This window comes from Amphiura filiformis, chromosome 20 (genome assembly GCF_039555335.1).
Source record: "Amphiura filiformis chromosome 20, Afil_fr2py, whole genome shotgun sequence".
NCBI classification, from domain to species: Eukaryota; Metazoa; Echinodermata; class Ophiuroidea; order Amphilepidida; family Amphiuridae; genus Amphiura; species Amphiura filiformis.
Window position 1 is genome coordinate 14952256 of NC_092647.1, and position 23615 is coordinate 14975870.

Genomic DNA, 23615 nt, shown 5'->3' on the forward strand with positions numbered 1-23615 from the left:
TTCCTTAAACTTTGCTTGAGTGAGTTTGTCCGACTTTGTCTCGGCAAAGAACCATACGATCTGAATCCGTTGATCTATAGGAAACTTCATCTTCACTTCAACTGTTTTAAAGTAAAGTTTAATATTGTCAATATATCCTAATTATAATATAAAACAGCAGTCATGCTTATGCTAGGCCGTGTAATCCATGAATGTTCATACCTAAATGTAGCGTGTGCAGTGAGTGAACCAACTCTTTCGTTCAGGGAAACACATCATTCATGTGCTTGAACAAAGAACATCATGAGCTTGCTTTTGTGGGTTTGATACACACATTATGTACAGTCGCACAGTAAGACCAAGGGGTCATCAATAATGCTGTTTTTGGTATCAGAATAATTCTAAAAGATCAATCTATGTGAATATGTTATCCATTTTGGTATGAAGTAGGAAATATTTGAGATATGGCAGATTCACAATGTTAAGTTACTTTTGGGACACGCTGTAGTTATTGATTTATTGATCAAATATTGGTTCCCCCTCATTTTTGACTGTAATTCCACAACTGTTGTCTGTGCTGAAATAAAATTTCCAGTGTAGCAGTTGTAGTCCTTGCCCCTATACTATACATATCTTACTTGTCACCAGTGCTCTATAATTTTTGAGAAACATGCAAAAATAGGCACAAAATTGGGCAGGGGTGTAGTACCCCCTTAAAGAGCACCCAGGAACTTCTTGACATACTCTCTGTGTTTTAAAAAGACAAAACAAAAACGAATACTCAATATATTTTTTTAATGACACACAAAACGTGATAAAATAGAAACAAATCTGGGAAGAATCTTTCCAGGAAAGGCTCTTGAGTAGTTCTTGATTTGTGCTATTCCATTGAAATCCATACACCCCCTATGGAAGACCTTAAGTCTGATTCTTACTCCACATCACAGCGCGATGCGATACTGCAATGCTTTAAAAACATCGCAGCGTGATGAAATTGAAATGTACATTTGAATTTCATCGGGCGATGCTGCAATGTTTTAAGCATGTGGGGTCTGCATCTCCTTTTATGGTCATTCTGCCGACATTGATTTTCCAGCAGCCAATCACACACATACGTGGCTGCGAAATCGCAGTGCAATGCTTTAAAGTTGAACAAAATCCAACTCCATCGCAGAACAAAATTTCCACCGCGCGATGAGAATTTTCACCGCCGAGCTCGTAAAACCTGGCTCAGATTTCAGTTTTTATAGCATCGAATCACGATGCGCTGGGCAAAGCTTGTGCTGTGTGTGCTTACGCCTGTCAAACGTGTGCTTTAATTACTGCATACGCTTTGCAAAAGCCTTCTGTCATGTTACTAGAAAAGCACGAGAAACAAAAATGCACATTTTGTGCATGCATTTGCAGAGAGAACCTCATTTTGGCAGCAAGATGGCAGATCCATGCAAAGCGCGAATACTATGCCTCAGAATGACCAGGCTGGTTACACAAGTGCATGCACAAAAGCTTTAATCCCCTGAGCACTACCTGCTGATCTAATATTGCCTCTGATTGGTCAATTACATGCTATCTTCAATTTTATCACCAATCAGAATGGAGCTTTGCAAATAATTCATCCCAATTTTTTTGCGTGGTAAAATTATTCTAACAATGTCGCTGATTGGTTCAATTGATAATGAAAACTCTGTTTTGACCAATAGGCAGGTAGTTCTCATGGGGTTAACAAAGAAAAGTGTTCCTGCATCCATATCCATCCACCTGTAGAGACTTACCATAGTGATAATCCTTGGGTCTCTTCTCACCCGTGGCAATGCCTTCTATCAGCAGGTTCTGTATTTTCTGTTAAGATAAGGACAAATCTGGTTACCTATCTTGTGCTGTATTCTGTGTGTGTGTGGTGTGTGGGGTGTGTGTGGATTTTTTTTTCTCACTTTTTCACTTGATTTGATTTTACTTACATGTATTTCAATGTGCAACAAATGAATACATGAATACAAAACCCACCCATGTCCATACGTTGGCCAAATTGAGTTAAGTATGGGAAATTGTTGCTTATACATAGGCCTATCATATGTATAACAGTTGAACCCAAATCCACCCTCTATGTGTGTCTATTGAGCATGTAAATCCAGCATGTAGGGGTGAGTTTGCAGGAGGTACATTGTGGGGGTACTTTCAAGTATGAATCTACATTGTGGGCGTATTCCTCTAGGGCCTCTAGAGGGGGTAGGGGTAGGTCTTAAATATACCACCAGAGTGACACACTGTACATGCCACTATGGGAGTATCAACACACAGTTTCATACCCCCACAATGTATGTTCATACCTATTTATACCCCCCCCAGTGTTATGTTGTACCAATAAACATACAACACACACAAATCTAATAGGGGTACCCCCACAATCAGGGTTCGAATTCGTTTTAAAATGTTGCGTAGCAGTTTTTAGCAAATTCATCATAATCAGGATACTTTTATATGTAAAGCACTATGAAAAGTGCTATACAAATGCAAAATTGGGTAGCAGTTACTTCAAAATGTGGAGCAAACTGCTATGCGATACAACCGAATTCGAACCCTGCCCACAATGTAGCTCTTGCGGGTATTGGTGTATGTATGTATGTATACCCAGCATGTATGATATACATTTGTTTTTCAGTTTTCTAAAAATCACTCTCCATGGACTTTGGTGGGCTTTGTATTCAGGTATTCAAATGCATGTCAATATGGAATTCTCTTATTGAAACATATCCTTTTCCCTTTTAATTAAAACTCATCATGTACAGGTATCATGCTGAAGATTCATCTAGACAACCACAGATCTAATCCCACTTTATAAATCTTACGGATCACAGTACAAAATGTCCCAAAATTACTTGCTATTTGTTATTCTGATTCAAAGGAATCAAACCATATTAAAGATGACATGTCTGCTATTTAGTAGTTACACTACAAAACAATTTACCCAATTTCAAAGCTGACAATTTTGTTTCAAATATTTCTCATATTTGAAAAAAAAACATTAAAAAAAATCAAATTTGAGCACACATAAACATATGAATTTAAATTCTTTTTCAGTAATTTTTTCACCACATACTGTTAGAAAGATGTACTTTTGGAATATGTAACAACAATATTGACTTTCAACTTCGAGTATTTAATACCTTTGAAATTGTGTAAAACTCTTGATAGACCACCCTGCACTATAAATTATGTTTATTCACAATGTTATAAGACCTGCCTAACTGATATTCATCCGCATAATATCAGGGTTTGCCGTTTGAGGAGAGCTAGAGTGATTGCTCCCCAACACTCCCTTCAAATAAAGCTGAGGAGTGCATTTTATTGCTCGCCTACCTTTAGTGTAACAATAATAACCACATATATACGGTACAGTAAAAATGCTCTCCTACTGATCCCCTGTAAATTTCAAACGGCAAGCCTGTAATATTGCCTTGTTTCTTACCACTTTTGTCTCCTTGTCATCAATGGGACCAGGAGGGCAGTACATCTGGGTGTTAGAATTCCAGTAAACGGCTAGATCATCTAGTCGTAGCAGCTGTAAGTAAACAGGAATTGGGTAGTGAACAAAATGAGAATACGTCGTAAGCCTGCAAATAACTTCTATAGTATTTGGCAAGGTGTTTCAGCAGTCTGCCGATTTGGCATGCTTTACTGCATAAACATGGACTTGGTGTTCTAATTGGCAGCGTAAACATGTAATTGGGGTTTGGTTGGCTAATTGGATCATGTCATCATCATATTGGCACTTCATTCGCATAACAAGCTGCATAACATCGCACAACCCAAGCGTGATCTAGGTTTTTTTACACGATCGGCAGGGCAGTGCTGAGGGACCTTGATGAATACTATAGTTGACCTATAGACTTTTTCATATCGTGTAAATCGGCATCGGAAATGTTCACAAAAAAAATCACATGGACGCGAGCGTCTTTACACGCCGCGTCCTTACACGCTCGCATAAATACACATAAATGTTCCTCAACTGCGTGCATTGACACAACACACAACTGGCGTAAGTGCGCACCCACAAACTGCGTATGATAACCCGTTTTTAAAAACTGGGTCATCACTTCGGAAAACTTTGATATGAAAAGGTCTATTGTTTAAGTATATTAGAAAATATATTAAAATTTATCAATCTTAAAAAATTATTTTAAATGTATGTGTCCTCCATATTAGTAATAGTAAAGTGATACCATTTGACCTACCTTATGAATGAGTTTAGCAGACTCATCTAGCACACATTCCTTCCAGTTGGCATCAGTTGTCTGAGTTATAAAGAAATGAAAAAATATGATATCAGTCCAATAAATTCTCACAGCAAAATATTCTAAATGGAATGTTATAATGAGATCAGTAATCATATCATATTACTTGACACTTGAAAGGTAATGTGACCATGTTTTATCATTGCAAAACACTCTTTAAGGGGGTACTACACCCTGGCCAATTTTGTGCCTATTTTTGCATTTGTCTCAAAAATTATAGCACATTGGTAACAAGTAAGATATGTATATTATAGGGGCAAGGACTACAACTACTGTACTGAAAATTCAGCAACTCAAAGCAATTAGTTATTGATTTATTGATCAAATATTGGGTTTCCCTCATTTTTGACTGTAACTCCACAACTGTTGTCTGTGCTGAAATAAAATTTCCAGTGCAGTACTTATAATCCTTGCCCCCATAATATACATATCTTACTTGTCACCAATACGCTATAATTTTTGAGAAAAATGCAAAAATAGGCACAAAATTGGCCAGGGGTGTAGTACCACCATAAGGACCACCATGTTAATTTATGCTCAGCTCACAGGCATCAACTCACAATCACAGTATTTTCAGTTATGTTTTTAAGGCCAGAACAATACTTGTGACCTATTAGGCAAAACAATGCAAAACAAACGATGCTTGAAAAATTCACATTACGATTTTACAATGCAGTAAGAAAATTGTACATTTTGCATCGCCTTTCTCACCTAACAAAAATAGGGGGAAGTGCATACCGATTAGGTTTGTTTTGTTTGTTTGTTTTCTTTTTGTTTTGAGACAAACCTTGGGGGGGGGGGGTAAGGTTGTAATAGAGGCAGCACACTTTCAAATTAAACAGATATAGCACAGTAATTTTTGGATTATACAAAAACTTCCGAAGGGAACTTATTTGTTTGTTTGTTAGCATAATTTCCTTTCTCAAGTAAGTGCCATAAAGGCATTGTTTGTGTACTGAATGTTGCAGATTGATCACAAACACATCAAATCCAAGCTTTTATACATACCTACTCACAAACATAGCATACAGCTATGACATTGAACACAAATTAGAAGAAGCCAGTTAAGAACAAGTCATACCCAAAAAGACAAGTTATAAAGTGTTGCATCAATAGCAAAGCGAGAACTAGGATTGGTGGTCTTATTCTCATAGCGGATATGGATATCGCTGATTACTTACCCCAAGTGACAAGTTATGAAGTGTAGCACCGATAGCGATGGGAAAACCAGGATTGGTGGTCTTATCCTCATAGCGGATATGGATATCGCTGACTTTTACTTGTATGTTCTTGATCACATTGGTGGCCAACTTCTCGGCAAAGGAATCCTTCTTTGGAGCTTGTTCTAGGAGGAAAATAAATCATGAAATCCAAACTGTCAGCTGAATGTGTGGCTATAAGCAGGATTACTTCATTATACTGAGATTGCAGCATTTCTGTCTGTACTTTTTTTTCAAAGTTAGTGGCAAAACACTTCAAAAATTTCAGAATTGTTCATTTTCATGACCATATTTGGAATCAGCATGTAAAATGCATTAAAATGAGTACAAACAAGCCCAGTATTGGTTCAGTGGAACTTGAGATAGCTCTTGATATTTTGAGAAAATATTTCAAAACTTGGGACTTTTTATGTTAAAGCCTATGGCCATCAGCATTAGAGCATTAACCATGGATGGTATCATAAATCATCTACAGTAGAAATTTCAATTGAATGAACACAGCCTGACATAGTGTGATGAATTTTCGCGTACACTGCACGATGTACGCCAGCGTGTGCGAATGTGCGTGTGTAACACAGAAGTGAATCCAATCATGTTAACTCACTTGTGATTGGTTAGTATTGTATCCAAAGTTGTATGTTCACAGTGTAGCTTGAAATATGCGATATATGATCGCTGTTCAATCGAGTACAGCTGTTGAAAGTTGAGTTCATTCAATTGAAATTCCTACTATAGGATTGGCCCAAGGAGCGAGTATTGATTCCTGACACTTCCTTAGTCTATTAACCCTTCAGTAAGAGCCCTTAAACTTCTTCAAGGCTAAATGGTAGACTTTTTAGCTCTTGAAAGTATGCACAAAATGACCATGCTACTGTTTAGCACTGTTTCGATGCCTATTGATTCGCATCCTTACCTTTCCCTTGTTCCTCTTCCTTCTTCTTAGCATCCTCCACCCTCTGCAGTGTCCTTTGCTTGGCTTCAAACTTCTGCTTCTCATCCTTCTCTGCATTATATTTGGAATCTATAAAATAGAATTGTCCAAAATGAAATAGACCTTTATAATCTAACTTGCACCTAATTATGACAGACCAATCAACCAAACAGCCAGTTGACCAAATGACCAATCCATCAATCACCTGTAAATACTAAATAGACACTTCAGATTGTCACATATTACAGTGGTCCAATTAATATCATAAACCATTTAACGATATTAGAATCATATGCCTAAAGCGCAACTTGACGAACTAAAGTTAATTTTTTATTACTTCCGTGGTCCAAGCCAAGCGTAGACGAGCGTACACACAGAAGAAATAAACAATCACGCTGATTGGCTGATCAACGCACTTGATAACAAGCCGGTTGACCCATTGACGTCGGGCGCGCCGTAGTAGGCTAATTTTTGTCACTTCTACGCGATCGCAATTCACCAGCGGCCAGCGCGTACCCGGACCACAGAAGTAATACAAAATTAACTTTAGTACATACAGTAAATCAGCATAATTTAGCTGTGTAGGATAATTTGAAATTAACTCAATTTTTATGAAAGCAACCTGGACTGTGACTGTGCGGACTTCAACGCATATCACCGGAGTTAAGTTCAGACTTACCTGAATTTGGGGTGACCAGTACATGGAGGCCTTCGAGAGTGGCTACTACAGGAGCACCATAGAGGTTCTTCCATGGAATCTTGAGGGTGAGTTTGCCCAGATGACCTAACTTAATCTTCACAGGAAGGTCCAATTCATCCTGAGAAGAAAATAACAAAGATATATTGAACTGTTAATAAGGATTACAGAATATAACATACACTAGGATCCACAACATGCTCATCTATTAGGGCACAGTTCTTTAACACCAATACAGTTGCACATTAATTGAATGACCTTTAAAAATTTGGGTACAAAAACTCATACTCTGCAACTTGAGGTCAAATTTTGCACTATGAATATGTAATTGAGGTTTTTGGACTATGGGATGAGGCTCTTGTGGTCCATAGTGATAAGAAAGCATTTTTCACACCATTTTCAGGAGTATATACTATCTATTCTTGAAAATGTGGGATGATTTTTTTGGGGGGGAACCATCCATTTTAAGGAAGGATACTCTCTTTGAAGAAGAATATTTTAAAAAGAAAGAATACTTTCTTTTAAATTCTCTTTTTAAGAAATATTTTTTTAGGATATGGGAGAATACGCTTATCAAAAGAAAATAATCCCTTTAGAAGAAAACATAACTATATACATATCAAATAAGGACACCACCCCATGATTGTATACCCAAAGGCCAAATACTCCGCTTTTCCAACTTTATATACCACTGTCATATTTTGGACCTTGTCATTGACTTTCAAATCACTGTGTTGTTTGCATTTATTTTATTTTGTGATTAATACAAGCCACGTCCATTTTACATTTTTGTGTTAATATGTTTACTTTTTGGGTGTTTTTTTTGTTTTGTTTATTCTACATTTAGTTCATGTATATTTCATTTTCGTTGCCCCACCCCTTTTTTTCTAACTAAACTGCTCCATAAATGCTGTCAAAATACCATATAGTACCCATAATTTCAAACATCATTACAATCGCCGATTTCATGATCCATGTGTTTCAGTATTTGTAAAAAATCCTATTTAAGTGTCTATAGATGTGCTAAAATGCGGTTTGTGGAACATTGCAGCACTGCCAGATGGTATTATCCATAGGAATTATCATTGCAAAATGACCTCTATAGTATTAATGTCCCCCCCCCCCCGCAACTCACTTTTGGAAAATACAACACCCCAGGGCTTTAATTCTGGGCATTAATTACAGAGAATACAGTGTTTACAGAATACTCTATACTATGATCAACTCGTAATAGGGGAGAATTATTTGGGTTTTTTTGTTACTCCGCGCGTCAAGTCCCCAACTTACGCCTAAGTGAATTCACAAAAGCGCGAAAATACACGATGTTATGAATCCCGCCAATTAAAAGCTGATCAGAGTATAGTGTTGATATCCAAAAAGCATTCTTGAATTTTTAAACAGCAATATCTAGGTTACCTTGACAAAGCAAAGATATTTCAGACCTGCTTTTTTAACAAACTAAATTGCGATCTATATATAATTAGTTCCACAACACATAATAAATAGGGCAAGTTTGAATCATATGCATATATATATATATATATATATATATATATACCACATCAAGTAATGGCATAATATGACAGCAATACATTTGATTAATGTGATTTCGGTATGCTGTGCATGGCCTGGTTTTTTTTTCAGCAGCATGTTGACCTACAAGATCATCATCAGTCAGACAATCCGATTACATTGCATACAACCAATAATTTCATTAGGAATGCTACACACCATTCTGCACAGTGTGAAAAGTCCATATTATTTATAATGCGCTACTTAGGTACGTACTTTAGTACGTAGGTCAAGATATGGCATGGAATATGAATGAGATTGATAAGTATTAAACTTAATTACTTCAACTACATAGACAGTGATATATTAACCCTAATTCATACAAAATCATACAAAACGAACTCACTGTGCATGGATGCATCCACATGATGTGATAATGCAATTATCCCAAGTCATATATACCCATGGTTTCATTGGCCGGGCCAGCGAAACACCCCTGGCTACCGCTTGTCAATCGAGTGCTTGGCAAGCAGGGGTCTGGGGTTTGAATCCAGAGGGAAACAAACAACAAATTTAAAACTACCTTCTTTCCTTTCCAAGCACCAAAATGTTCATTTAGCATCAGGGTTATGTTAAGAAGGCTAGTATCAGAAATGAAAATATATTGTGTGTGGGGTTGTATGCATATTTGTGTGGGGGTTTAAATTGGGGCGCAAGCCCCAAGGTAAAGCAGGGGGTGGCAACAAAGCAAGGGCAACAGAAGAAGGGGCGGCAAAAAGAATTATTAAAGATAAGAGGACGGAAAAATGATGAAAAAGGTTTAAGGGGGTACTACACCCCTGGCCAATTTTATGCCTATTTTTGCATTTTTTTCAAAAATTATAGCACATTGGTGACAAGTAAGATATGTATATTATAGGGGCAAGGACTACAACTACTGTATAGAAAATTCAGCAACTCAAAGCAAGTAGTTATTGATTTATTGATCAAATATTGGTTTTCCCTCATTTTTGACTGTAACCCCACAACTGGCCCATTGTCTGTGCTGAAATAAAATTTATAGTGCAATAGTTGTAGTTCTTGCCCCTACAATATACATATCTTACTTGTCCCCAATGTGCTATAATTTTTAAGAAAAATGCAAAAATAGGCATACATTTTGGCAGGGGTGTAGTACCCCCTTAAAAAATTGTTAAACTAATGGAAGTATACGTTCATGAAAGTTCATCTGTGTTGGTATAAATCATGATTTTGATTTAAACTTTTGATCCAAACACAAGGAATTAATTCCTACCTCGGAATTTTCAGATGGTACTCCATCTTTCATCATGGAAGTATATTGTACATACTGGTAGGGATGCATTTGTTTTCCAATACAATGTGAAACCTGTTGTGTGGTTACACACATTGTTTGTGTTTGTAAAATAAAATATAGAGCAAGGCCAACATTCGAGTAAAAATAGTGAAATGAACTTTGTTTTTGTTTTTTTGCAAACTAAAAAAAAATTATCAGGAATCAATATTTTCCTACCTGCACAATCAAAACAATGTAAGGGAGAAGTATTCGCAAAATCCTCTCTGATGTTTGAAAATGAGTAACATGTATGGGTGGGAGTGAAAGTGTATTTTAAAAGTAAATTGTAAACACTCTGTATCCCAGAAAGTGTAAGATTGCTATGTATGAGCTTACATACCTTTTGTATACCTAAAGCAATAGTGCACTCAAATTTCAAAACATGGTGTTGCTTTAATTTCCAGTAAGTGCACACCATAATGCTTGCAATTACTTGGCAGCATCAGATTAGCTTCAGTCTACACACACATGCAAGAATCTTGTCCGACTCAAAACACAATATTTTCATTGCATCATAATTTCATGAATATGACACGTCCAATAATCATAACCATGCCTGGATAAGTATAAAGAAAGTAATAAGGAACCTGGATTCTGGGAAATTTGATGTATGGAAGGAATCATGAGAAATGAACATCCTTTTTGGAGGGAAATCTGATTTCTAAGTTAACATTCCTGGGAAATTCACAATTTTGTTAACCCTTTTTAAACCCACACATTTGTCGCTTTATTATCACACACAATGTTTTACCTCATTAACTCAACTTCAATTACTGATGCATTACAAAAATGTAATTCTGCTAATTTTTTGTGCACTGCAAATTTTGTGAAATTTAACTGCACCTTATAGTAGTTTACAATAACATACGAGGGGGTATCCAAAAGTTTTTGACATCACACAGAAGTGAAAGTGCTATACCAATAAAATTTTGTCAGTGTAATCACTGGTCCTTATGTACATTATGGTCCAAAAATGGTCTCATAAGTATGTTTACTTTCTTCACAGGTGGCGCTAGATGGGAAGTAGGCGCATAACCTTTTCGTGATAAGATCCTCCACTTTCTTGAGTTTTTTCACTGTGGCGCATCATCCGTAAGTGATGGACGTCCCACTTCTTGGCTCATCTGTGAGGGACATGTGGCCAGTTTGGAAATTCCTTTTTCAAAAAGCAATAGTGCCATATGATGGGCAATCATCACCGTAGATTGCTTTAATTTCATCATAGATTTTCTGAGCATTGTAGGCCTAACCCTTCAAATGCAGGAACTTAATCATAATGCGTGCCTCAATTTTCACCATATTGCAGGTTATGCGCCTACTGCCCATCTAGTGCCCCATGTAAAGAAAGTAAACATACTTATGAGACCATTTTTGGACCATAATGTACATAAGGACCAGTGATTACACTGACAAAATTTCATCAATATAGCGCTTTTCCTTCTGGGTGATGTCAAAAACTTTTGGATACCCCCTCGTACATATATGTACACACCTACACAGTAATATGCACAAAAACAAAAATCATACACAAAAAGGGTTCTGAGCAAACCCTAAAAAGGTTCTTGAGGTCTTGTACAATGTATGTAGAACCTTAAATAGTACTAATAAAGACCTGAAAAGGGTTCTGGAAATGTGAGACAGAACCATTTTAGACCTAAAAAGGTCCTGGAAGAGCCAGAAAGAACCATTTTGGGGTTCTTTCAATTTTCAAGAACTCCTTTCTCTTGAGGGTTCCACATACATGTACAGAACAGCCAAGAACCTGTTTTACTAAGAGTGTGTATGTCCCAATAAATTGATACTAATTTTGCATTCTTGTCTGTACTCTGAAATTAAACAAGACAAGTAATTTCACTAAACTTGGAAAGTGGGCACACATGTTTTGTGCATCATCAAGCTATACATGCCTACTCATCACAAGTATGCATATAGAAATTAATATAAATAGCTATCATCAATACCATACAGGGAAGGGGCACTAACATAATAATTACTATATAAAGTGTTAAGATCCTAAAGCAGACCCTCGATTTGCAACATAAAACACTGACTAATAATACCAACCCTAATCACTAATCTTCCTTGAAGTCATCTTGATAAGGGGATACTTTTTTACTGACCAGCTTGAATCAAGATTTTGTTGCAGTTTGGGTGTAAAATTTGGGGTGAAATGGTCATGAAAAAAGAGTTTCGTATAGCACTATTATTGCAATAGGTACCATAAATGGTGATGCGAAGGTCAATTTTCCATGATATTGGGTGAAATCAATTCCCTTTCTCACAAATTTCTACTTGAGGAAGGTGACACATTGGGTTTGAGTTAACACCCCCCAGTGTATCATGATTGCACTTTGTATAAATCTGTCACACAATCACACTGGGTGAAAATTTGGATTTGCTTCTGCCAGATAAAGAAATCATATACACAATGTATGATAGGATTGCGAAATCTTGCAATCTTTGTTGGAAATTTGGCTTAGTATAAAAACTACAAATGTTTTCTTCCAATCCTAGGAAATATTTCCCAAACCTAATTGCATCTTTACCTCAATTAATTTGTCATGCAATATTGACCATGACATCCTAAGGTAAATCTGGCTTAGTACAAATGTTATCTTCCAATCCTAGGAAATATTTCCCAAACCTAATTATTGCATCTTTACCTCAATTAATTTGTCATGCAATATTGACCATGACATCCTAAGGTAAATCTGGCTTAGTACAAATGTTATCTTCCAATCCTAGGAAATATTTCCCAAACCTAATTATTGCATCTTTACCTCAACTAATTTGTCATGCAATATTGACCATGACATCCTAAGGTATGGACATGGATCTGATTAACTTGTGAGGACACTGGTAGATAAACATGTCAAATATCAATTAGTACTACTACTTATTTATTTTGTAGTACATGTATATTGATTACTATTCCAGATCATAGTAATACTATAGATCTGATAGCGTACAGACCAAAAGATATCTACGCACCTCGTGCATTTTTATTTATTATTATCATCATTACTTATTATTTTTGAACATTGTTGTTGTTATTATTCTTTGCTGTTGCTAATTATCTATATATTATTATTATTATTTTGATTTTAATGATGATAAATTTATTACCATTATACCAATAGCTGCAATATCTGAGCAACAAGCATACCATTTTATTGCACTGCATTTACACATTTAAGGCCATATTATAACATTTCTGTAAAAATAGATTAACCCTAACACTGGACCCTGCTTTTTGGGATCGGAAGTCAAAGAAGATCCGAAAAAGTCAAGGAGAAGAAGAATTTTTTGACTTGGCACCCCGGGATTCGAACCTTTGACCCCTCGCATGCCAAGCACACGATCACGGACCGGTAGCTACACGGGTTATTGCTGCCCGCCAGCAATTCCGTCCCGCATATAACACTTGTTGTGATTAATCGCAGACCCTGGGATTCATGCATGCGCAGATTTTTTCATCGTAAGATTTTGTAAGATTTTTGGGGGTTAGGGTTAATATTTATTTTCCATAAAATGTTAACTTTTACTGTCAGATATGTCCCCTTTTAATCTTTTAATACAAGTGAGGTAAAGCAAAGAAAATTGATTTTACTACTAGCGCCCATGCATGTTACTCCAGCGGTTGTAATACGGTACAACCCTCTGGGGTGTGTGTGTATATGTCCCGCACACCGTGTACTGTTATGTATTATTGCTGTTCGTCTAATATTCCATTGTAATAATAAACAACGATTCCTGTGTTTTATTCAAAATCTCGGATTTTGACAAAACTACAGCACCTAAAGTCTTGATTTTTTTTGCAGAGTATCTTTGTTTACTAAAGTACATTACAATCGTGTAAAACCAGAATTTAAAAAAATTGAGGGCGTTCTCCTTTCTTTTTTGTTTCTTTTTTGTTTTCTTTACATGTTTGTATGTTTATTTACATATTTGTTGGAAAATGTCTTTCATCTGGACTTTTTTGATATAGTTGCATTGAAAAAATCTAAAACCAATTTGCACTTTCTTAGAAATAAAAATCTAAAACCAATTTGCACTTTCTTAGAAATTGGTCTTCATTTTTGTGATCTATTATTGCAAATTTCCCCTATGTACAAATATGCATGCTACCATAGCTACTATACCATGCTAGGATAACATAATATCAACATGATCAGTATGTATCAATTGATAATATATTGTTTACACACTTCAATGTATAATGATATATGAGATTCAAATGATAATACTGAGTCTTTTGCACACATGTAATTATATTTCATTCCTGTTTCATAAACTGTTCATTTGCAATAAATGCTTGAAATATGATTGATACATGAAACCAATAATTGCACAACTTTGCGTCAAAATGGAGCTACACATATTATTTTCATTGCTGCTCCAAAAATATGGTTTAAACTTGCACTAGCTCAGTCTGATGCCAATACTATTTATGACACACCCACTCTAACTCCACCATTCGTCCATAGCGCTTATCGCCCCTTCACGGCGTGCCCGCAATCAGCGGGGCATCGTGCAGAGTCTTAACTAGGATTTGACAAGTGCCTGTCATTTTCACCAAAACTACCTGTCCAAAAAACTTGGGTTAAAAAAACCATTAAACCAGACCTCTACCCCTTCTTGGGGTTCAGTCTGTTCAAATTGCTATTGCTTTGATTTATTAGTCTGGTGTTGTTTTGAGTTCACAGAACTTATTCAAGCATTATTTTTAGAATGTAGCATCTACCAGAGGCATTAATCTTGCCTGTCCCAGAAGCAAAGTACCCATCCAAAAGGACGGGTGGGTGGGTGGCTAATACCCTGGTCAGAGGGAACTGAGCCAGATCTAGATTAAAACAATTACAGTTTAATCTATTTCATTTCAAATAATAGAAACTTGAGCCATATACTGGTCACTAATAGTGTCAGATGGTTAGCATATGGGCGACACAGGACATTGTTGCAAGCTGTGAGCTATTTGATACTTCATGCTTTGTAAACTAAGCTCATATAGACCAGTTTTGTTGTGTACACTGGTTGTGTATGTGTAAAACCAGGCATGCAATATTATGTGTCCTTTTTGGCATAGGATATTTTCCTGATTAAACCGTAGCATGACTCATCAGTATGCCCTGGGACGAATCCAGTCGAAAAGCCAAGGGGATGCCAAATTAATCAATAAGTTGTTCGCTGGGTTATTCAAGAAGCCAATTCAGTTTGTTGAAGATATGCAAATGTTGCACTAAAAATAAGGTCAATTTTCGAGATCAGACAAAAATCCAATAAAAACAGTGGGCCAAGTAGACACATTTTGCAAGAATGCACCCATGTGAGCATGATTGCATTTACCATACCAAGTTTACATGTACAGTTGAGAATCAATGGGGTATTTCAGTTGAAATTCATACACCCCCTATAACAACTCCCTATGGAAGAAATTACCTAAATTTTCCACACAGGGAGTGTGAACATGGTGAATGGGTGACTCCATTTGAAATCAACACCCCCTATGTAGGATATTTTAATCTCCCACATCAACTTAAAAGCGGTCCCACTTGACCTTAAAAGGCCAAGTCTTCCGTCAGGGGGTGTATGGATTTCAACTGGAAAATCCTAATAGTCCTGGTGCCTTTGGTAGCTTTTGGTTTATTGTAGACCTTATGTAGCCTTGCTGATAAAATAAAAATCCCTTTAAAAGGGATATGCTGGGACAAGTTGCTCACAATGAGCAAGTATTATTATCATAGGTATTCAAAAAATAAATCCCAATAGCCATAATCATTTGTACATGTATGTGTGTGTGCATGCACTTTGAGTGTCTTGCCAGAGTTTAGCCTACATGTACGCGTCCTACTGCATAAAGCATTATTCATTGTGCTTATAATTTTAACATTTTGTTTATATCATTACACAGAGGCCATTAATAGCATACATACTCATATTGATAAACACAAGTTCGTATTATTCAAGGTTTCAAAGAGCTACAAACTGAACACTATGGGTGAAAATATATCCACAGTCTAAATTTCTGGTTCAAATTTTACCACTACAAAAAAGTGCAAAAATAAAAAATTCCAATTATCATGATTATCCTACTTCTAGGCCTATTTGTAGTCAAATTATGATGCAAATTTGCTATCAACATATTGCAAGGTTTTTCGCCTAAATGCACCAGCGGCCATAGCAGCTGTGCAATATAGCTTTCAATATTACATTATTATTAATATTATGTATAACATTCAGGTATATACATTGATTACAGGTCAATTAACAAGAAATATACACAGACCTTAAAAAAATCAATATGTTCAATGTATGGTGCTAAATGTACATCTTTGAGAGAGATGTACACAATTTTCAATTCAACTTTTTATTCATAGATTCTAATACTCGAGAGCATTAATTTACCATCCTATTGGGAGGGGGCAAGGAAAAATAAATAGGCCTACATTCAAATGCTAAATGTCCTTCTTGCTGCACTTTCATCACATATTACGATTGTAACTTTGGCTTCCCAAAAATCTAGCACATGTATGAAAGGGGTTGGGGGAGGGGAACAGGTTTTTTGGCACATCGAAAGGGGGGAGTGCATGGTTTTTGGCAGACTATTCATTCACCCAAGGGTAAACACATAATTATTGCACAGCCCATAACAAAGATTGAGTGTGCCTGATTGCAACAACATTTCTATTTCCTGTTTTTCCAAGAAAGGATATGAAGAACAGGCCATATAGTTCAGTCATTTCACAACCATAGGTAGAGCCAGGGGTACTTCTTGCTTCCAAGCACATTACATGTAGGCTTACATTAATCAGGATCACAGAACCTTGACTGATCTGGATGAGTTAAATCAAATATTGGATGAGTAATCTGCTTTATACCAAATGGGAAGAATGACTACATATTGCCAAAAAATTGTTGTAACCCCGACACTGACTCACATACCATAATAATTATTTTTGTAGATGTTTTATGCATGAAATACAGCATTCGGAAATGGTTCTGACAATAGAATTTTAATTAAAAGGAAAACTAATTTGCATTATGTATATACTATTTTTATCAATTTTAGCAGACATTTCTTAGCAGACAATTTTAGCAGACAATTATTCTTTTTAATGGTACAAAATGGGAATGAATGCCAGCATGTGTGTGAGTAGAGGGCCACAAATTTGTCAGATTGTGGATCCCAGTGCAGTGGACTACTACAGATTGGGTACACACCAAATTCTATGAAATAGCTAATTTTTTTATGGTCTCAATACTTCAATATTTAAAGTATTCAAGAAGACAATGTTTATGCAGGAATAACCATACCAGATAGACAGTATAGGCATCAGACCATTCTAGTTCAACAGCCTCTACATTGCATGGCTGGCTGGCCAAGCATTGCAATAACACAAAGGACCCATACACCCACGTATTTGAACCCAGGAGCTCCAGAGTAAGATTTACAACAGGTTCAAAATAAATACCAGCATTTTTGTAAATATCATAATAATGTCATAATCATACACCTGATCAGGCATTTTGGTCTTTAAATCCAAGGTATTCCTGTTATGTTATTACAACATGAAACAAAAAATGTTTGATCTTCCCCCGCAAGACACAGGAGAGCACACATCCCAATTGAGCCACCTCCCAAAATTAAGGAGCATTTTTACTAGGAACCAATTTCCATGTTACAATGAAATAATTATCTGAAATTAAAAAAATGCAAGGCAATTTGTGTTCAGGGGAATAATATGTTCAGGATTCAGAAATACTGTTTGTAACACCCATTCATTCATCTTTCATCGCAGAAAATGTGTAACAACCACCGAAAACACATCATGGTTCACATCCATTCAGGTTAGCATTCAGGATCAATGATTTTCTAAACCCCCCCTGGTTGGTACTCCAATTACCTATCACAGACAATTTGAGATTCTATGTTAATTTTCTGCGCCTAGAGAAACTAACAGGGGTGTATGTATGATTCAAGTGTATGGGGGAAAGCTCGTGTTCTTTTGCTTTCCATTGTAATCGGACTTGCATTCGCTGGGATATCAATGTTTTCACTCTGCAGACACCAATTACAACAGAGCATGCTCTACTTAGAAGCTTCATTAAGGCCAGAGTAATGGAAGACACATTCGTCCACGACCGAATTTGAGATTTTTTGATATTTATCAACACTAAGATGTATTCTTTCACTTGAAACTGATAAAATACAACTTGCTAATATTTATTCGTATTTTTGCTTGATTTATCTCACTCTTTTCAACTCTAAAAAGTCACATGGCTCAAGACAGCTTAGTAAATTGGCGGAAATAATGAGTCAGAAATGCGCGAATCTGCGAAATATTGTGATTACTGGCGTGCGATTCGCGTCGCGTGATCGCCAGGCAAGAACGCTCTTGCGTATGTCCAACGCAGTCAAGGCGCATTCGGTATGTTGTTAACGCCAGCAGATGTGGTGTAAACAAAACAAAAATTTGCAGTCAAAATGCCACTTAGATTTTTTAATTATTTTGAATTTTGGCGCACTGAAAGCAGAGATTATATATTCATTGGTGCAAAAAGATGTATATTTAGACCATGCACCAGATACAGCTTTTACAAGTGTGAAAGTCTTACCGTTTTAAAATTTCAGGGCGTTTTGTGCATAATTTTGACATTTTTTTACTCAAACGTCGATTTCTCAGAGTTCACTTTTGACAATATTGCGCGATTTTTGTGTCAAGATAACTCGAAAAATATGCAAGGAAAGGGTAAACTTTTTGCACTATCCTTTAGAGTACATCAAAGTCTAGGGAAGGTTTTTTCATTTTTTCAAAATATTTGTTTTATACAAAAATATACACCATTATGTGCAATTTTTAGCTTAATAGAGTAACAAAATGCCTTTTTTCACATGTTTTTTAAAATATTTAAAAAAAGAGACAATTTCAAAAAAATAAAAAAACCTTCCCTAAGTTCATGTCTCTTCTTCATGAAAAGCTAACTGAATTTTTTTTTTACTCGAGCGGATTTTTTCTAAGTTGTCACAAAAAATTGGGTTAAAAAGTGAATTTTTGTGATTTTTTCAAAAACTTGAGATTTTGAACAAATCTGACGTCCACCATGGGATTCCTTGACTCATTTCCTTTCCAAAATGTATAGTTTTATATACTTTGGACATACAATTCAGAAATAATGAAGCTCGAAAAGGTCCATGTTCTCTCCCATTACTCTGCCCTTAACAGAGCCACATCCTAAGGGGCTGTGCAATAATTATCTGTCCTCCTGGGGGGTAAAGAAAGGGGGGAAAGCAATTTCTGGAAAGGCAACACATTTTTGACAAGTTGAAAGGGAAGGGGAAGAATTTTTTGGCAAGTCAAAAGGGGGTGGGGTAAGAGATTTTTGGCACACATTCATGGGGTTGGGGTACATTCTATAAGACTTAAGGAAAACAGTATGAAAATGTTAAAATTAAAAAGCAGAAAGACAGTGAGGATTGTACATTGTACAATGTACATTTAGATGAAAAAAAATTTTTAATTTCAATCTTTTTTTGATTTTTTTATTCATTTTTTTGCAAAAAAATAAGAAGAAAAGTCTAGGGTCAAGCCTATTTTTTTAGGGTCAGTCGGGTTACGCCAATCAAACAATTTTTTTTTAGGCCTTACCATATGGTACATATTTTGTCTCATAGATTGATATGGAATGAAGAATGCCTACTTTTGAAAGCTATTAAATGTTTTCTGGGTTGATAGGATGAACATTTTATTTTGGGGCAAGATTAAAATTTGTTCAATGTTTTATTTAAAACTATTAGTTTCTCTATTTTTTCATTAAACATATCACCGTGTCTTAAATGTGCATGTTATTTCCAACTGCAGTGTTTTGATGTGATGGGTCACATTATCACATCATATTGTTTACTAAATTACATAATGAAAATAAAATAGAGAATTAAATTACCAACAAATTTAGTGAAATCTATTTTCATACTTCTTTTTTTTCTTTTTTTGTGGCACGAAAGGGTTTAGGAAAAAACGATCATGGTTGCATGTATTTTTTTCTAGCACTTTCACTGACTATATAGTATAAAGCATATTCCACACCCAATATTTCCAGTGTCTGATTCTCAGTAAGCAATTACTCCATCTAGCACTGATTGATCTCATCGGTACTTATATCCCTGCTTACATGTTGTCTGTTGATGAGGCTAATTATTTTCCATGTCACACAGATTGTCTAGCAATGAGAGATCTCGGTTGAAACAAATCACTTACACATCCTTGAAGCAGGAGCAAGTTATTCATTTTATAAATACTAGCACCATATGCCAGTATATGATTTTTGGCAGGTCGAAAGGGGGGAAAGCGATTTTTGGCACAGATGTTTTGGGCACTGTTTCTATATTACGCCCCTAAAAATGTGTATGGTACATAGGAAAACGTTAAGGACATTTTCAAATGTGCACAATTTCCTGCTCGCTGTGCTCACATTCTAAGGCCCCATAGTATATGATCAGACAAGTTTTAAATTTGGGTTCCCAAAAATCTTACATGAGTAAGTGGGGGGGGGGGGGCAAAGATTTTTGGGCACATCAAAAGAAGACAAAGGAATTTTGGCACATAAAAGGGGGGGGGGCAAAGGGGTAAGCAATTTTGGCAGACCATTTTGAGAATGCACCACCACGGTGTACACATGAATGCACTGCCCCTAATATTTTTAAATATTCCACTCTTTGGAATTAGAAGGACATAGATTTTGTAAATATATGAGAGCACCTTTAAAACCGAAGTTAGAAAGTAACCCTGGAACAATCACAGTATGTAGGCATAACCTAGTTATTATTTCTTTGATTTTCATTGCCTAGACAGTACAAGAAATGAAGGTCAACAAAACACACAGTGTAGATGTGCTAAACACAAGTAGTCATGGCACTCAAATATTTGTGTGGGTGAGACAAAATTATGACCAATTCATATATATTTCCTTTGCTCAACTTTATGCTATTGACTTTTTCCACAACTACAAAGATTGTTCGGTGCATGCTTTGAGCAATGGTATTTTGATAGCAGTATAGAACTTAGAAGTAAACAAGACACACCAATATTTTATGTAAAATATTCAGGATAGCGCCCAGGGGATAGCAATTCTGAATGGCTTAAGGTGGTTATGGAGGCATTATAAAAGTGCTCTAAACATGTTTTTAACAGATTAATTGAGTAGAACAAAGTACACTTATCGATATGCCTTTTGTTTGGAGTCAATCGGACATACGGTTTTCAAAATATATCGATTTATATTTTCTTTGTATCTTACTGTTTTTTATCAATAATCAATCAAGTTAATGAGCTAAAATTACTGGAGAAGGGCCATTCTTCGGTCACGTGTGTGACATAACTAGGGGTATTTCACACTAATGCTCCTGTGCCTGCTTTATAAATAAAACTGATAACCCCATATCTTTTGCATGATAGTTATACTAATGTCTGTACTTTTCGAAAATATTTAAATTTTTTTCTTACGTTGTCTTATTTTCGTGCCAGGGGTCAACAAAGGGTCGGTCACGTGTGTGACATCAGACGCAGGGGTCGCGCTAACCTGCGTTTCTCTGCGCGTACAGCGCATATTTTGAAGTTTGAGCGCATATATTCATTTTTGCATACCAGTTCAGGGGTTTTCATGCGCGCAGAAAAATGAAAACATGTGAAAGAAAATAAAAGCTTCGATCTCCAATATTTACGGCCCGTCCAGAAATTATGTAACATAAAATGCAATGTAACATTGTTCAAGTGAAGTCGCCGTAGAATTGTAACATAAATTAAAAATAGAAATAAATTACACACCACCGGCGTATTTACACAGATTGCGATATTGTCTAGAATCACTGCTGATGAGTTATTGCAGTACTGAATGATGACACGTACGTGAGTTGGTAATTTCTAATTCTAGGGATCGGAAAGAAATGCTTGGCAGGTGGTGTGTAGAGATATGTCATCGGTGAAATACGACGAAATGATATCGGCCGTAGAAGAAAAAAATGACAAAAATTTGCCTTTGAATTATGTTTTATAGTCAAAATACTCCAGGAATTCAGTAAATATCATGATATTTCACCTAAACTTGAACTCATTTGCAATGAAATGTCATTTTTTATTGAGTAAAGCATAGCTTCCATGTGCTTGCAATGGTGTTGAATTCTGCACTTTGCCGAAGTTGAACTGCGTTTTATGGAATTCGGCGAACTTTTATGGCATAAAGCAACACTTCTATTAAAGTACACTGCTTGGGAACTTTCTTAAAAAGCGAGATAGTTGGTTAATAGCGAGAATCGCGGCATGAAAAGCATGAGATTGTGTTTTTTGCCGGGCCTTGCTCTATGCCATGGTACAGGTAACACATCATTGTAACCAAAATCACAAAATCTGATACTGATATATTTTAACGGTACATTCAATACTTGACAGATTAGAGAACCCCTCATTTTAGGATTTGAGCGCATATTTTTAACACTTTCAGGGGGTTCAGGGGTTCTGAGAACCCCTGGTTTTAAAACCTAGTGCTACCCCTGATCAGACGGATGCAAGTTTTTGGATTTTAAAATTCAGTTCTAAATTTCTGTGAATGTTAAAGGACCTACATATTCATACCAAATGTAGTAAAGCATTGCTATCTTGCAATTACAATGACACCAACATTGACAAGAAACATTCATGCCTAGATGTGTTAATTGACGGTTTGATACTAAACATTTGGTAACGTGTGTGACATTTGGTTTTGTTAGTCTGAATGTCACACACGTTACCAAACTTTTGGGTGAACAATTTAAGTATTTTATAAAAGCAAATTTGTTTCCAAATTTATTTATTATATGCCCTATAACCAACTAAATGTATTTTTTAGGGAAAAACAGTGGTGTCATGTCAACAATCACTTCATACAAACCTTCGATTAAAACTGAAATAACCGGATGGTGACACAGAAATCCATATTCTTAGGGGTAGGGGTAAAACATGGGTCAGTTTTTGCTCTTATAAGAATATTTCAGGTGATATTGAGCTAAAACTTTGTGTTTAGGTTCATTTTGTGATTAACTTTTATATGGCAACTACAAATCGGGTACAAATTACATGTTTGGATTTTTTTCTTCCATAAAGTCCATTTTTAGCCTATTTTTGTGTACGATCAAGGTTTTATCACATTTGTGAGGACACAACCACAACATGATACCATAGCAGCAAGGTATCAAGAATGTTGGTACTTATTTTGGTGTCAGTGGATAGAGGAGACCCATAGCTATACATTGATACCAAAAATCAACACCATAGGGTGCTCATAATGGAATTCCATGGCGGAGTTTGTGCGTCACACGTTATTAACTTGTCACACACGTGACCCGGTCACGTGTGTGACTTGTTAATTACCATGAATTACGTAAAACCTAACAATAATAATTTCCATTTAGGAAGCTGGAATGGAGGGTATAATCAGTCTACCTTTTGACATAAAATATGAAGTTCAGTTGATAAAATCTTTTCTGATGGTAAAAACAATTGCATGTTTTTGGTCACGTGTGTGACATACCAAACCAATTAATTTGTTTCGTTAATTACGCGATTGTTGTGGTTTGAAAAAAATTCAACTGTTCTGATTT

General features: G+C 36.1%; 1 protein-coding gene across 1 annotated transcript in view; it reads right to left on the bottom strand.

Annotated features, from left to right (window-relative positions):
• Nucleotides 1-23615, bottom strand: part of LOC140141806 (intermembrane lipid transfer protein VPS13A-like) — a 172320-nt gene that overhangs the window by 131707 nt on the left and 16998 nt on the right. Inside the window, exons 3-8 of the mRNA XM_072163669.1 lie at nt 7102-7240; nt 6405-6512; nt 5453-5616; nt 4212-4271; nt 3446-3538; nt 1752-1818 (exon numbers count right to left, since the gene is read on the bottom strand). Of these exons, the coding sequence (XP_072019770.1) occupies nt 1752-1818; nt 3446-3538; nt 4212-4271; nt 5453-5616; nt 6405-6512; nt 7102-7240 (631 nt within the window). The remainder of the gene's footprint in view (nt 1-1751; nt 1819-3445; nt 3539-4211; nt 4272-5452; nt 5617-6404; nt 6513-7101; nt 7241-23615) is intronic.